This window comes from Helicoverpa armigera, chromosome 25 (assembly GCF_030705265.1).
Source record: "Helicoverpa armigera isolate CAAS_96S chromosome 25, ASM3070526v1, whole genome shotgun sequence".
Taxonomy (NCBI): Eukaryota; Metazoa; Arthropoda; class Insecta; order Lepidoptera; family Noctuidae; genus Helicoverpa; species Helicoverpa armigera.
In genome coordinates this window covers 5120714-5138918 of record NC_087144.1, presented here as the reverse complement: position 1 = coordinate 5138918, position 18205 = coordinate 5120714, and the positions used below count along the sequence as shown (strand labels likewise).

Below are 18205 nucleotides of genomic sequence, written 5' to 3'. Positions count from 1 at the left end.
CAAAGATTTGAACCAATTTTAATCTACATTTTTGTGAATTTCAAGCATTATTTAAATTACAAACATTTTTATTTCAATACTAAAATATTGATTATTTGGTTCAACCACTATGGTATCAAACTTTGTCTAGAAAACTAAGAAAAGTGTCAGTAAAGTTGTTACAAAAAACTTCCCATGAATGAAACCATGTATGTATGTTTACAGATGACGTATCCAGTATATTGGAGAAGGCTATCGTAGCCCAGGAGACCAGGGCCAACCGGTCAGGTCTCCGACACAATGTCAAGTCCAGACTGGACCGACTCGGCAATCTCTACTCAGGTATGTTAAGTTTTACTTTTATAAGCATGCTATGTTGATAGTTTTTATCTTGAGAGTGCTATGTGACTCATAACTTTGTCATGGTAAAAAAATGGGTACTATCTAAAGATAAGTGTGTGAATATCCAAAATTTGTATGGACTGTGTTCAGTATAGTTTTAAGATTTCGTTTTAAAGTATTTATGAGAGTATACTCTGATATGTAATTCTTTTATTGTTGCAAAATATATTAATTTCGAGTTTAGTGGCTGGAGCAGGTCCGTTGAACAAAATTGTTTATTGTTCAGGTGATTAGCTTACATAGACTGACCAAGTTATTGTGGTCATTCTGCTTATCACAGTAAATTGGATTCAGAGCATCATGATAACTGAAATATTGGTTCAATGAATATTACTCATAATTTCACCTTATCCATACAATTTTGACTCACATCCTGTGTTGATAATTTATTAAATTAGACCCTTACACAAAGGATGTGATAATAACTAGGATTTGATAACCAATTGATATAGTTTTGAGATAGGATAGACAAAACCAGCCATTTAACTTCAGTTTTGTTAGGAAACTAGTGAAAGTATCAGTAGTCCGTTTGTTCTCACTGACCAGAGTTTTTAATATTATTTAATCTTACTGTATCTTAAGGCCATTATTTCAAGAGGTACAGCAGAGGTGAAACTTAAGGATACAACTTGTGTTTCTATTATACTCCTTACATGTAGAAATTGACATCATGGATACTTAAATCTTCACAAATTAATATGCAAGAAATAGTGAAGGCCATAATTTATTTTATAACTCAACACAAAAGATTATTTACTTTCCTTTACAGTGGTTAAACACAGGTACTCAGCTGCATCCTGCTAGACTGGAAGCTGACCCCAACTTAGATGGGAAAAAGGCTAGGCTTAAGATGATGATTTCAATCACAATACTACTTATTTTTCAGATAAACCAACCCTCTCATCACCGGTCCACCGCACAGAGCTGGAGTTCTCATCAGCCACTCCGCCATCAGAGACTGAGCCCAAGAAGCCCAAGCCCCGTGTCCAACAGGACGGGAAGAAGAAGTTCGGCAGACTAGCAGCGCTGGCTGACCAGATCAACAACTGGGAAGATGATTTGACTCATCATACTCAAGTATGTATTGGTTTTGTGCAGTAACTTGAATTGCAGTTCCCATCAAAAAAATTGTTGCTGTTGTGGTTGCCCAGTGGTTAAACAGGTGCTTTACCTCTCAAGTATGTGTGTCGTGATTAGATTCCAACACAGGCCAATGTAACATTTCTGTGTTTCTTAGACACCAATGACTGAGTAAATGAGAAGGAAAATATCTTTAGGAAACGTGAACTTAATTAACAGTCTCAAATCGACAATCCGTTTGGCGCACTTCGCGCAAGTGATTAGTGAGAAGAAGCCTGTGCCTTGCAGGACTCGTATAAAGATTTCACACTGTTAAACATAACTGGCTGCCTGACTATAGCAACACCATTTTTAAATTACTAAACAATAATATAAGCATTAGTTTACATAAGTTCGTAATAACTTGCAGCAACCAGACAACAACAAGAAAGCTAAGACACTTCCTAAAACCAACGAGCTAGACAAACTGGATGCATCTACGCTGGAAGTGTCGATAAACTCCTTCAAGGATATTAACAAAGTGCTCGACACTACTGTCAAGGCTACACAGGTTTGTAACTCTTTTAGTATAAACCAACTGCTTCCCTCGTTTTGTTCAATAATAATTCCCGCATTCGAGTTAAAAATAGCGTTAGCTAGTCCTTGTTACGTTAGTTATCTGCCAGGGAAAAATCGGTCCCGGCAAAATAGGTCGAGCTATTTGTGCCTGACAAATATACTTTGGAAAGTTGTTTAGACTCTTTCCTAGCCGATTGGTCACAACATGCTTGCGACAGCAAGGATGGGAGAGTAAGAGGGAGGCCTTTGACCGAGAGACTGAAACTGGGATGTTGTTCCTCCTAAGTTAAATGCTGAGCACAAGTATGAGAATGTGTCCATACCCATCCAGCTGAAACCAATTTTAAGTTATACCTAGGGCTGCGGGATTGTTGGTGCGGGTTACCGTGGCCCTGGTACATAAAGGGATTCAGAAGGAACATGGTGGGTTTTAGTTAGTAAGAGTCTGACACTCCCTCACGGTGCTAACCCACTGCGGGAGGGTCATTTGATGATCTCCCATAAAAAAAGGCGACTCGCATTGCTCAGTAACGATAGAAAGTTTTGCGCATCTTTATAATAATCTTTTGCCTGTTTAAAATTATGTTTATATTGTTCACAGCCCAAGAGGCAGTTTAACTCACACACATTTACGAAACCTTCAAATTCTGTGAACGAGTGTCAGCGGCTTGGCAAGCAGATTGTAGCTGAATTGGTAAGTACCTAGCATGTAAGACCTTTTTACATAATACTTATTACATTTTTTAGCATATATACTTGAACAACTTTGTTTGGACCATGTGTTTGTGACTTCCCAAAATCTAGGTTGATTTTTTCTGTTACAAAATTGAAGAAGAAAATTATAATTTTAAAAGTTGAGATATACATAATGAAGTATGAGTTTTTTGGGACAAGGTAAGTCAGTAATTTGTTTATTTTATTCAATTGATTTGATATTTATTCGGCCTTATGTGGACTGCTTTAGATGCATCGAATATGATAATTGTTTTGGAATGTCGCATATAATTTTAATTATCATAAATTTTGCATATGCATTTAATTGTCCTCATAAATAGGTACCTTAGTTAATATAAATGATCTATTTGTTCATGAAATATATTATTAGCTAGATCATAAATATAGTCTGGTACAAGAGTATAAATAACTTCTAAAATGATATACAAAGCAGTCTGCATATAGCTGATTCCCCCTCCAGTCCCCATTCCGTTCCAGTAAAGAATATAGTCTATATTACATTAAATACTTTTTTTAATGTAATCCATAGACAATTAACAACATAGTTTTAATTACTAACCATCCCTCAGTTTCCTATGATTGGTGAAATGGTAACGGGTGTCCATGTTATGTTTTAACATAAGGTTTTTGGTCAAATTATCGTGGTTTCGAAAACGGTCTCGTGGTGAATTTGTAGGGTTTAACGGCGAAGTTGCATCAATGATCATTTACACTTTCAATAAATAAACACAATTATGTATATCTTTTTAAATCATAATTTATTTACAAAACATGGTTATTGGTACGATAAATAAAAAGGTAGCGCCTGCTATTTTTTAGTTCTCATCAAATAGATATGTTTTCCAAGTAACGTGTCTTTGCTCCGATCTTTTTTGAAGGCGCTGGGTGTGTTTTACCGGATTTAAGTTAGGATTAGTTTCTTACCAATTAACAGTCATTGTTGCAATTTTATAAAGGTGGGTCGTTGACCAAATACAGATAACTTGTAGATTCTGACAGGTCGTCACATAGTATGATGTACTATATTAAATCTTACTTTGCGCGCCCTTTAGGGCCGAAGTCTGCGGTGGCTGCGTGATCGTTTGAAAGAGTTACCGGTGCCCTGGTACACAGAGGGCTCCAGAAGGAATAAATATGGGTTTAGTCTGTAAAAGTGACACCCCTTGCACCTGCAGCCTCTGCAGGACTAAAGTGCAGCTGATGATTTCCATCTCCAAAAAATAGGGGCCCGACCACTTCTCGCAAAGTAGGAACTTCGATGCGTTGATGATCAAATGTTTTCAATATAACACATAACTGCACTATAGTATGTAAATAAGGCATTGATTATGTCACACAGTCACATGTTAAACCGTAATGAGTTTTATTACGATAGAATCGTACGCTTTACTATCAGTGGATAACAGATTTCAGTATTGACAATACGACCTTCATTCTGATGGAGTCGCTGTTTGTACATTTTTTTTTTTTGGATTTCCAAAAGATTATCCTACTTATAGCAACAACTTGTTCAGTATTTTTGTCCTTAGCAATTGGTCATTTTATTAGGTATCGGCGTACCACTGTACGTATTATAGGGCTTTCCTACCGGACTTGATATTCCGTTCACTTCTTCCAATTCTTGTTTAGTTCAGATAGACAGTCGCTTCATGTGAAACACTGATACTTACTCCATTGCATCCAGTGAGACTGGAAGCCGACTCCAATATATTGCATGGCAAAGGCTAGGCTGATGATGAAAATGTAATTACTAAGTAGATCTGAAAACTTATTTTTATGCACTTGCCACATCATTTATTTAAAGGTGCACAATTTTGTAAGTCCTTAAATAACATCTAAATCAAGCTCTACGCATTTCTCTATTCCAACATAATCAAGGATTATAGTCGTGTCGTGTACCATCAATTTGTCATGGCACCCGCATGGCATACTAATACAAGCTATTTTGTTGTCTACAGCCGACCTATCTTATTTGCATGTCTAGTCACAGTGGTATTAAGGTCAAAACAACAATCATTTTTAGAACAAATTTAAAGTAAATTAGGTCTCATAAAGTTTTCAGAATATACCGAAAGAACATCAATAAAATATCACATCATTTGTAAAGTCCGTGAAGGTAATTTTTACTACATATTTGTCCTTTATTCAACAAAGTTTATCTGATAAGATAAGCTTTTCAAATATTTTTACAAAGCTGTATTAGAAGGACTTCACTTCATAAATACAGTTGTATCTGCAGAAGTGGATAAGTTGTTGTAATTATGTAGCTTATAATAATCAAGTTTTCTATTGTAATAGAACCTCTTTAAAAGGTGACATATAACTTCGTTTGTAAATTCGTTCCCAGATACTAACTTTAGTGTGATTGATTCATTCCCGTATAAACTTAATGAAAGAGCTTAATGTGTATTGCCAACTTCCGTATCTTATTGCCAATTGGTTTTCCCCCAAAGCACAACATGCCTTCATTTATGCAAAACATATAGCGAACAAATATTAACATTGTTATTGCAAAGTACTCAACAAAATGTTTATGGAACCTTATAAGGATATCTTGGTGTCCTTTTGAATCCTTTTAATTTTTAACAGCTGGGAGACCGTGGTCTCCATTTTGGCCTTCTTGTTAATGGCTTGATAATAAAACGCTTAATTAGTATAATGCCGTTTATATTTTGAAAGCGGATTTAAAATAATCCATAAAAATACACATGCTGAACTTAGTTTGCACTCAGCAGCAGTGCACTTAAAAGTATCAGTATCTCTGATACAGATAACTTTCAATACAGTACAGTGTCATTATTGGCTATCAAATTCTCTGGCCTCGTAGCAGAATTAATTTTCTCTTTTAAATACAATTTCCAAGAACCTCAGAAGTATATGTAACACCACCACCAGTCACTTCAAAAGCTACATTCATTAAACTTTCAACTCCTAACAAAACTCCATTTTGAATAGGTACTCCAAAAATAACTTCCCGCCATATCAAAACCGTCGCCACCCTTTGTCCCTTTGGTGTACAGTTTTACGACTTATTTTGATCTTTTACGGCTATATTTAAAGCTGAAGCTTATTTGACGACGCCCGACCGTATGGGTGGGCTTGCACGACAAAAGAGTTTGTGTTCGTGCCGAATTTGTGGTTACAGGGCTGCGTGAATTAGCATAGGGAAATATTGCTAATCTAAAGTTCTAAGAAAGTTATTGGATACTAATTTAACTTCTAAAGGACTTTATCAGACATAGCTTAAGTTGTCGGCTTCACAACTCTTGTAGCGATCTTTAATAACGCTCCTAAATTATCCTAGAATTTTTCCTAGTTTTTGCACATCAATTAAAGATGCATAAGCTCGAAATTTAAATATTAAAAAGCTGGCATCCCTGCCTCCAAGGTTGGCGTATAAAATCTGCGCAGGAGCATTCTTTCGACTCGTTGCTTGAGTGCGCATAATGACATCGTAAATGCGTTCCAGTCACTATTGTTTCGCTTTACGCGATTCATATTATTTCAAAAGCGCTTTTGACGAATTGTTTTTCTGCACCCCCTTTGTTCCTGCAAAGATTTTATTATTTTTCTGAGACAGACTTGAATGTGTTACCGCAAAATCTTTTGAAAGTATGTAGATGGTATTTTTCGTAAGAAAATAATACCTACCTACACCTTTTATTTATTAACAGCCCCGTCTTGCATTATTTACAGTTCTTGGCTGCATAGGTAAAAAGAATAAAAAAAAACCGGCCAAGTGCGAGTCGGACTCGTGCACGAAGGGTTCCGTAAATTACAGTTAAATCAACCTATCTCAAAAACTATAAGAGATACTTTGATCAAACCAAAAATCGTTGAAAGAGTTAATTAGCATGCATCACCTCTATTTTTTTTAGAATTTTATACCCCGTAGTTATAAAAATAGAGGGGGGGGGACATACTTTTTACGACTTTGAGAGCTGATATCTCAAAAACCGTTCACTTTAAGAAAAATGTTTTTTAGAAAACTTTATATCATTTTAAAAGACCTTTCCATTGATACCCCACACGGGTATGTACATCGAAAAAAAAAATTTCATCCCTCAGTTACATGTATGGGGGGCCCCACCCCCAATTCTTTTTTTTACTATTTAGTGTCATATTTTTGTAGCGGTTCATACAACACATATTCCCATCAAATTTCATCACTGTAGTACTTATAGTTTCCGAGTAAATCGGCTGTGACAGACGGACAGACGGACAGACGGACAGACGGACAGACGGACATGACGAAACTATAAGGGTTCCGTTTTTGCCATTTTGGCTACGGAACCCTAAAAATAGAAAGAGATCTGCTCTGCCATTCATTTCGAACATAACGTGTGGTCCATTTCACGTGGTCTCATTATCGCATTAATTCATCCATTTAGATAAGCATACTATTTGAGTGGTACATGTATCACATTCAACTTTGACACCTGAATTTTGTGACCGATGCTTGTTAAACATAGAAATTAAAAATTTATTACTCTATGGTGTGTAAACTTTTTAGTAGATTTTAATATATTTCTGTAGCAGTCGTTCAGAGGAGAGATTTGAATTTAGGAGAAATATTTTTTGCTTTATAATAGCACAAAATTATTTAGTTTGGTAAATATAGGCTATCTTTTGTCATTCAACAAATAGTAATAAAATACGAGGGTCATTTGCTTTGTATGGTGATTTTATTTACATTGTCAATTCAAGGTGCCGGCCGACTGGTGCAATACAATAGATAATTTTCTCTATAATGTCTGGGTCCTTGGATAGTGATAAATTGCTATTGTACAGGTGACAAACTCACGGAAGAATATTCGAGATAATATTATTGCTGGAGTAAAGGCGGGTGTAAAAAATTTCCCCTTTCAAATTCCTTGTAGCAATGCTTTTAATATAAGTATTGTAAGATCTCTAAAATATATAGGACAGAAGAAGATTTTCATTTTTAATGGGATTCGAGAGAAGAAATGGTGCCTAAATAAATGCTCTCTAATGGGAGCGTAGACTATAAATACTTCTGGTTTGAATTGTTCTTGTTTTGATGGATCTTGATTCAGTCCCGTCATTAATCTTTTAGTCAAATAGCGAACGCCATCCCAAAACTGCAATCTTCCTTACATAAATCTCTCTAAACATACCACAACAGTTTATTTCAAAATCCACGGAAACCCATTTCTATTTTGTACCTGCATATCTGTGCTATGCGCGGGAGTTCCGCGTGCGATCTAAACACGCATCTCGCCGGTCGCTTAAAATGTCATCATGTTCATCGGTTTACGTTTCCGTGTAGCTGTTATATGGGTCACTATGGTGATCTGTTTGGGTTTCATGGCGTGATGGCTGTAGCTTGTGTAATATTGTTCGATTTGTGGTGAATAATGGTGGTTTGATTCGTGCATTTTATTTTATGTGGATAGTACTTTTGTGTAGGAAATAACAGAGTACTTACCTAGAAATGACAGAGTACACATAGTTTGTAGAAAGAAAGCTGCTGTCAGTTGTTATGCGTCAAAATCCTTGAATATAAGCTGTGACATGGCAAAAATGCACGAAAACATACATACATGTAGAAATACGATAAAATATCCCGCCCTACATACGAAACTCAAGCTAAGTTCCCAATTCTATTTTCATCTGATATCGGTCGTGATATTTACGATAATACAATTTTTAGTAAATTTAGTAGGTCACATTAAATACATTCATATGCCGAATTAGGTGCACGTGTTAGTTATTGAACTCAAAAAAACTCAGAGCAAGCCCCTTATCAGCCTAACGTAATTCAATACTGGGAATTCTTAGTAAGATATAACTGTTACGTTCTGTTAGCAAGTTCGTGTTTATAGTGCTTTGCTTATAGGGTTATATCATTCTGATAGATTTTAGTAGTACATTTACTTCTTGACTTCTTTAAGCACCCTTCGGAAGTAATGTGATTGATATGATAGTTGACAGGCGGTAATGAATATGAATAAGTCTGTGATACTAATGAGTTCAATGCCATTAGTTATCCCCCTTTCAATATTTATACTTAAATCCAAATTATGCAAGTTATCTCATACAGTACCATTGTGAGTCCAGTAGGAGCCAAACTAAATACCTGACCCAGAACTGACAATTATAACAATATCCGTCATGTTAAAAGCTATCGCACTAATTCTGTCAAAGTTGTAAGCAGACAGCAGGAATTACACAAACGTCAGGAGCTGGCCATCAAACAGATTGCCTTTATAGCTTAACGGGGAATCGAAGTTTCCAGAAAACTACCATCTGCTATCGTAAACACAGGCCCACAGCACATAAATCGTGGACCCATTAAACGCTGTGGATTTACTATGTTTTTACACCCCGATACAGATAATTGCCGCAACTTTTATGTCGCAACGTGGTTTTTTATATAAAATTGCATCATTGTTACGACAGCCTCACTTCCCTGCAACCCGACCATGTTAAAAGACCTTTCGTTTAATTGTATCTTTATTGAAATGTAGCTCTTTCTCTGTGGTCGTGGTACAAGTTTGTTGAACCAAGTTTTTGCGCATCATTTACCGGTCGGCTTGAATCGGGCGGTTTTTTCTATAAAGCCTTTATAAGATTGATTGCTTGAGTGCATCGAACTGGGGCTAGACTAGACGGATTATGCTCGTAGTTTTGAAGGTCTAGACGTCAAGATTTTTGGCTGACGTGCGATTACATCAGAATAAATTAAAGTCTTTAAGGGAACGGTGAAACATTAGTCATTGCGCTCGCTAAAATTATTCAAATGAGTGTGCAAAATGCTAACGCTATGTAATTAATTTAATTGAAAATAAAAGAGAAAGATAGAAAGATAAATAATGTTTTCTCGCACCTGTCAGGTCGTCGTGTTAATAAAGTGTGCCAGGTCTCTCGAAGTCGTAAAACTCATCTCCTAGAAACCTTTAACTAACCACTTGACACTATTCGAAAAGTTCTAAATTAACTTGTGTCGACCCTTCTCAGAGCTAACTAGCTGCCATTGACCGTAAAGGGAATGTCTATCACAATTTCGGCTCCCAAACTTGAACACACTGAATTGGTTAATAGGCTCTGGTCAATTTAGGAGTGTGGCATTTGATATTTTTGGATAACCCTCCCCTCTTTCTTTAAATGGGTGTTTGTTTTTTAGATAAAGTGGCTCGTAATCAGGCCCCTTTAGTAGTCGTTATTATAGTTTAAAAAGAGTTTGGTATTATTACGACTTCCATCTTTCTTATTTAAGACAACGGCGTATGTGGTATGCTAGCATTCTTCAAGGGACGCTTTCCACACTTTATTTTCCTAAACTTCACGCAACTATTGAAAATCGCAATTTAAGCAAATTTTCCTTCACTTAACGTAACTGCCTTTTGAAGCCATGCAAGGTGTTTATTTGTGTTTTTAGTTTTCCTTGTTAAATTCGTTCTTATTGTTTCATTTGTTATTTGAATTATGGTGTACAGCTTCATCGTAGGATTTCTCAGAATTCGGAATCTGGACTTCGGTCAATTGCAAAAAGCTTGACTATTATGTATAACAATTCTGGCTGCCTCTTGCGGTTTTCCCCTCGTCTCGAGCGAAAAACTAGAAAACAATCTTGTGCCTTAATCTTCCTCAATAAAAAGGCTATCTTACTATGAAGATTCTTTAAAGAACTTTAGTTCCTGAGACTGTTAATAGCGCATCCAAACAAAAAACTCTTCAGATTAAATAGTATATGTATAGATAGCTTGAGCAGTTGAAAAACTGATGATCCTAAAAAAACAGTCGTTCCGAAATAAATTCATATTCAGTACAAGTAATTTGATAAAGAGAAGATACTTTATAGGCAAGTAGGTATTAAAATGTCCTTCGTTGCGGTTTGTTACCGTAGTGTTTGCATCATAATTGCTTATTTTGGTCAGTTCTAATTACACGTTCAAGTGTAGGTAAGCACATTTTCCGTATTTACTCGTATTCAAGTTATATACCTATGTAAGTGGAAACCGTTTCGTAATTTTAGTCGAATTTATAAATCGACAGAAAGCATATCTAGCTAGCTTATAGGTAAATTGAAACTTCTTCGCAGTTTCTATTAAATCATTATTTAGCAAAAATATTATAAACTTCATATCAAGAGGTGCTATTAAGTTTAATTTAGTGATCCTTTTGAAATTAACGGCCATAATGGAAAGATCTAAAAACAAGTCCTATTCGAATCTAAATCTGCGAGGTCGACATAGTCGTTACAAAACTTGTAATGTCATCCTCCAAAGACCAATATTAATGGATGAGTGGCGATCAATAAATTCGTAATAATATCATAGTATCAACTACAAACACTAGGTAGGTATGTACCCAGTATTTTTTGTTAAGTATTAATAACTTTGTTGTTTTGCAACTACTTACATTGGTACTTGTAAGAACTACTTACAACATTTGTGCCCGGTCTGGACTTCCCCCATATAGTCTTAACTGACAGACTGGGACTTTTATTGACATAAACATTCCCTGAAAGTTTCTCTGCCATGCCTAACTAAAAGTTTTATTTCAAAATAATATATTCTTCACTATTTTTGTCGATGTATAAAAACTTTCCTCTGTTGCATGCTGTTTTAATTTCATCTCAGATAAACTTTGAAAGTTATATTTTGTGAATTACATTAGGTTTTTTGTAAAACTAAAATCTTTGGTATCAAGAGCAAAAAGGACATTGTTCCGGCTCCATACATGTTCTGCCTAAGAACCGTTCGAATGGAAAGTGACTTCTATAAACTCTTTAAATTATATGGAATCCTATGAAATAAGTTTTCACGAACGGACACTTCAGGAAACTAAAATAATTACGAAAAAAGTTAATATTTTGAGGTTATAAATAAAAAATAACCAAGCTTGCGTGAAATATCAGAGTAGTATTAATTAAAAATCAAACTACACTATACAAAATATCAACAATACTATGTACAGCTCTATATGTTCTCTTCTAGATCTAGGAAAAGACTACTCTACTAGATACTAGGAAAAGAGATAGTACCTATTCAAGTTTAAGAGAATTCTTTGACAATGATCATTTTATAAAGTTGCATTTTCTGTCTGTCCCTATGAATGCTTTAGATCTTTAAAACTACGCAATGGATTTGGGTGCGATTTTTTTTAATAGATAAAGTAGGTCAAGAGGAAGGTTTACACCAAGGTTTTACATTGCCACCGTGCGAAGACGGGGCGTGTGACTAGTTTTCATAAATGCTTAGAATTTGTATGAAAAACAACTACCTAAACGCTTTTGCTTTCAACGTTACGTTTCTTAATATATAGTGAATCCACTTTGGATTTGTGATAAAACGCATAAGTATCCAAAATGGAAGAGTTCCATTCACCACAATTCATAAAATCGATGTTATTACGATGGAGAAAATTATTTATTTAAATGATTGTTACTACTTTTATATTAGACAGTTACCTAGCTATCTACATGCCATAAGGCGGGAATCGAACCCGCTGTCTATTACCAAGAAGGCACAGACCATACTAAAAATGTCATTACCACACAAAATAATTTAACAGTTAAAGTAAGGTTTACCAATAACAATGAGGGTTTTCGAGGATGTGCAATAAAACAATATTTATATTCAATTAAATGTTTTTAATCATCAATATTTCTCAATAATATATTATCTAAGAACTGGGCAGGGGGTATCTCGCCCAGCTTAAATACCAAATTATAGTCATTATGTGGGCACAACAGCCCACTGCACGATACAATTGCAACAGTAATGCCTGATGGTAGGAGCTTCTTACAAAGTACACAATTGCGTCCAACAGTGCATTGCATCTTATTATGCTCAACTGCTTCAGACCAACACGTCGTACATATAAGGTCATGAGCTTCAACCTGTAATAAATAAATACAATAAAACATTAGTAAATGTCAAGTAACTTGCAATTGTGGCAATTAATTTGAAAACCGAGAAATTGTGTGCTTATGAAAACATAAGTAGGTAGTAACATTCTTATCAAAATTAGAAAAACACTTTCGTAGACCACTTACCATACGGGGAACAGTCCATTGTTGTATGCAACGAAGTATATCTTCGTTTTCTAATACCAAAGAACCTCCAGCAGATCCACAATTTATACAATATACTATATTCTGCATCCATTGTTGTAATTATAATACAACAAAATTCGATCAAAGACAGAGCAATATCCGAAAATGCCAGGAAAATCCAGTCCTTTACACACAGCCGAGTCTACCAAGTACGCAATCTAATCGGAGTCCGTAATCAAGCCAAAGTTGTTAGAATAAAACCATGAAACGCATAGAAAATCACAAAAGAAACGATAGGCGCAAAGCAATCAAACTGACTTCTAGCAAACTGACTGAAGTACACCAGTGTTGCCAATTACGAAAACTATAATCCTACTCGAATGCCAAGCTAGAAATTCGCGATTTCGCTTAAAACATATAGAATACTAGTTTTTTTCTAGCTAGTCAATTTAGGTATTTAAATGAATAAAGTGTTAGCAACTAATTCTAATAACCGACTTCGGAAAGGAGGTTCTCAATTCGGTCCGTATTTACCGAAATCGCGAAAACTTCCGAAACTGGCAGCACTGGCTGACGGAAACATTTTATAAGGCATCAATAATTGTGACCCAACTTTTTATTTGGAATTTATTTATTTGAAGTGTCCGTGGAAAACTAAAATATGTTTCAAACAATAAAAAATTAAATGAAAATTATAGTATAATTTATATTCACATCGGTTCTTAGGCCAAAATTGAACAATGTCCTTTGTAAACCTTTGAATGAAACTTCTGGTTTACAAGCTGCACTACAATTTACACCTGGTAACTCTACATAAGTAGGTAAAGATGTTTTAATCAGCTGACGGGAGCATTGTACGTATGAATACTTCTAGAAAGGATATCCTTGTGTTTCTCTCACCGTGCTCACGCAAAATTAGGGTATTACCCTAAATATGAAGCCAGAAGCTAGTGTGACGTAATATTATGAAACAAGGATAGCATTTAAACATACTTTGCTTTTAAACATATTTCCTTCTTCCAAAAGCATGTTTTTGTTACCGGTCTCTCAGATATATCTGTGTGGATCTTTCAAGTAAATTGTCTTGTCATTAGTGTTTCCGGCTCGGACTAGTCTTCGGCAAAGAAGCCGCTGGCCGCTACAGACATGAATGAATGTTCCGTCAGCAAGTCTATAAACGGTTTTACCGAAACTTCCTCGAAACGAATCTCTCTTCTGAGAAATTATTTTCCATCGTGAGGCTCGCCCATATCTGAAATCTAATTTCAAATTCCATTTAGTATTTTTCTAAAAGTTGTTTTATCAATATTTTCAAATCTCTGCCAAATTGACGCTCTAGTGACCACAGGTCATAGACCAGACGCGATTATTAACATTCACAAAGGTAATATTGTAAATAATTTCATAACATAGCGTTCGGCCGAAATAATGACACATATTTCCTCAATAATTATAATAACACAAAGCCGTTGCGTTGCATCAAACAACGCGATGCGTCAAAATATAATTATCAGCTGGGCTAACGTGTGGCGGCCCTCCGCAGACAGGCAGTCAGTCGCAGCCCGGCGCACGGGAATCACGCGCGCTCACACGACCCCGCACCTAACGGACACACCACACACGTTCATTCAACTCAGCAGATTTATTTATTTACCTACCCGCCTAATACAACTCATTACAGCACCTTACGCAAACATACGTGATGCAACTTCGCTGCAAACCCTTTTAACGCTAACCTAACCCAGTTAAACTAACCGCGCGAATTCTGCCACTGCTATAAAACGTATCAATAAACGAAATGCAAGCACGTGCTCACCCCTCGCGTTACGCGGCCATTGTCCAATCGTAGGAGGGCGAGGGCTACCGGCGGGTTTCGGCCAGCCAATCGCGGCTCGTCTACGAATTCACCACGAAAACCGCCGATCCCGACCGACAGGAACCGAAGTGCGCGACAACCCCCAGTGCCGATTCAGCCCCCAACATGGCGACAATGGTGGCCCCTTCGCCCGCCAACACGGCCGTCACAAAAAAACCATCTATCAAGAAATACAAGGCACCCACGCCGCCGCGCAACGTTATCACGGAAGACGAATGTGAAAGTGAAAAAGACAAAGAGAATGCAGTGCAACTCGACAACGAAAATGACGCAAGTGATGATTGTAAACAAACAAAACCGGAACCGGTGGACGACAAGCCGGCGCCCGAGAAGGGATCGCCGCTAGTGAAAAAGTTGGGTCCCAAAATAAACGGCAGTGTTGACAGGAGTTCTGTGTTGTCTAAGGCGGCGATGTTCGAGGCGGGCAGTCCCAAGGCGAAGGACCCCGCCGAAATGACTTTGAGGGAACGCAAAGCGCTCTTTGAGAAAAACAAGGGCGCAGCAATCGTACCGAAGGCCCCCTTCGGGCTCGCACCCTCCGCCAAGTCCCTGCTCGGGGACAACAAAGGTAAGTTTAACTTGATTTCTTATTTAACTAGAGCCAACAATGAAGAACACGCTAACTTCTCGACACACAATTATTTCAGTTTTATGATCTGTAACCAATAAGCTGTATAATTTTTTGTAAATGCTCCCGGTGTTACGCAGTAGCGGAGATGATTTTTCTATTCTAGTTAATTGAGTTAATTGCAGTCTGACGTTAACACGAGAACTTGATACACGATCATAATGTATTGTGCAGCTAATTCGTTGAATAATCGTTCTAGAATTCGTTGATCTAAATAAACTCGTACTAAATCCATTAACAAACAAAAAAACAACAACAGCCGATTGTCCCCTTTTATTCGATAACCTACATACATACGGAATTCTTCGGTCATTTATGTTAGTCTTATAACAATTAACAATGGTTTCGTCATGTATAATTCATGCAAGGTAGGTTTCGCAAAACGTAATAATTAAAACAATACAATTTTAATTTAAATGTCAAAGTCGTGCTGCATGCAGATTCTGCATCTACCTCAGTTTTTGTGCAGGGCAAGAAACCGGCTTTTTCTCAACGCATGTATCGATCGATACGAGATATAAGTTTTTTATGTGTCGGCCATCGGTATTGGCCAAAGACTATAAAACCACTTGACTGCGCATACAGTGCCCCGACGCTCGCCAAAAGTTAGTGATTTTGCGCGTACTATAAGGCTACGATCAGTACGATCCTTTAGTAGCGACCTTGAACTGACCAATAGTAGCCGCGGATTATGTCGCGTCCCCCCGCCCGCAGCGGTGAGTCGTGTTCTTAGAAGAAATTGGCGAGTGCGCTCTCTAGTGGTTATTTACTTTATGGTATTGGCATTTAGATACTTTCTCCTGCCCTGTTCCCAAATATTACTTGGGGTCGGCGCAATATGTCATTTTCTTCCATTTTCCCCTGTCACTCGTCATACTGACACTCACTCCCTTCCTATTCATATCATCTTTCAGGCAATCCATCCATCTTTTCTTAGGTCTTCCTCTTCCTCGGTATTGGCATTTAGATGTTATCGATAATCGCCGAAACTTTATACTTAATTAACTGCCCGAGGGTATTATTTAATTGACATCCTCCACGTCCCAAATGTATGTAGATTAATTATTACTTAAACAAATTGGTCTTATTACTTAAGTATTGATCTGAGCAGAAATTACAAGATATTTTCTTAGTCCATTACTTAAACTACATATAAATGGTTTTAACTTAATTGATATTAAAGTAGGAAGTACAGTAATTAACGTTTTAACAGAACATTTGTGTTTGTACTTGTACTTCCACGACACGAATTGCGTAATTCAGCCTACTGCGCTCAGGGTCAATGGGTCGCTTCCCATATTTGGAACAAATATTATTTAGGGCCATGGATTATTTTAAGTTAGACATATTTTGCATAATGTTTTGTTAAGATAACGTGTAGGTAAAGTTTTTGTTTGAAAATGTGTTTATAAAGAATGGCCTTCTCCCGAGTTCACACATAAGAAGGAACCCTTTATGGACTTATTTTTCGTTTAATTGTGATGTAGGGATAGCGGCATTGAGTGTTTTTTTTTTTGCGTAAAAAGTAAGGGTGAATAATTTGCTCCCCTCAAGGTCAAAAAGCCAAGGTAAGAAAGGTAAACAATGACACAATATTAAACAATGATGTAGTTCCAGAATAATAAATTAGAAATTAATCGTTAATCGAAAAATAAATTAAAAAAACGGAACCAGTATAAGATCACATTATTCGATTTCTGAACTAAGTGTTAATAATGATCCTATGTACGGAATGCCACATATACCTGAATCACTCGCACTCCAATTGTCTGGCATTTTTGTGTAAATATCTCCTAGTCATGGTGTACCTAGAATTTTCTACATATTTAAATATTAACGAGGATCCTATTTCTCATTTGCGATGTTCCGTGGTCATGTCAAAGACCTTTATGTTAGTCAGACAGGTTCTGTTGCGGCACGGTGCAGACATAACGTTCCCATTGACGTTTCTGCATGAATATTACCTCAATTGAGAGGAAATACATATAAAATTAAATGTGCAAGTCGTAGTAATAACAGAAATTGTACCCTAAGCTTTATCTACACAGAAGCTGTTGGTGAACCCTTTAATAAAAAAAATACATATTAGACGACCAGACCTTACGATATGTTTCCCACGACGATGGTATTTATTCCTCTGGGGGATAACGTAATTCATAAATTAGTCAACTTTTTAAGTTGTCTAACGACCGATAGAATTCTGACATTAGTCCCATACAAGTAACGTCAACTTGATACCTCTAGTAAACAGAACAACAGATAGAATATTGGGAACGGCCAAAGCCAGATGATAATAGAATTTTTGGGAAAATGTCACTTAACATCCGTGGTTTGTGGAGAACAATAAAAAAATCCGTCTAAGGCTAAAGGAATAAGAATATCAAAAAGAAAGTTAGTATTTCTAGTTTTATTAGCATCCAATCAGAGGTCACTTCTAAAATATTCGACTAAAGGTCAACGAAAGATCTAGACAAATCTAAATCAGCATAACACAATCTTACTGTTGTCTGTTTCAAATGTATAATATGAGATGTAACGGTAACTATCGATCTTAATACAGAGCGTCTGGATATTTTTTGTGAGCTTAAATCGATTTGACTCGATAACTAGGTGTATTATTAGCTTAATCGACTAAGTGATAGGTGAGCATCGAGTGGTATGTATTAGCTTTTTGTTAGTGAATTCTTAGAAGTACATTCACCCTAAATTAATAATGAGCTTTTGTATTATTCTTGATACTCGTGCAAAAATTAGTTTTGAACATTATGTTCAATAGTCTCGGATTTGTTATGCCTACAAGTGTATACATTTGACTAATTTTGAAGTGGTATTAAGCTTAAGGAAATCAAATTGAATCCACTCATGGGTTCTCTTCATAAGAGGATATAGCCACCTACCTTCGTTCTTGCCTACATCAGAAAAT

The 18205-nt window shown here is 36.5% G+C and overlaps 1 protein-coding gene across 3 annotated transcripts in view; it reads left to right on the top strand.

The window, feature by feature from the left end:
• The window catches only part of Scra (scraps), a 47178-nt gene that overhangs the window by 1590 nt on the left and 27383 nt on the right, over positions 1-18205 (top strand). For 2 of the 3 annotated variants that reach the window (XM_064041373.1, XM_064041372.1), the window contains exons 3-7: positions 205-321; positions 1268-1458; positions 1871-2011; positions 2621-2713; positions 14628-15222. In XM_064041373.1, the coding sequence (XP_063897443.1) occupies positions 205-321; positions 1268-1458; positions 1871-2011; positions 2621-2713; positions 14628-15222 (1137 nt within the window). The remainder of the gene's footprint in view (positions 1-204; positions 322-1267; positions 1459-1870; positions 2012-2620; positions 2714-14627; positions 15223-18205) is intronic. The other variant, XM_064041374.1, reaches the window with a different exon arrangement.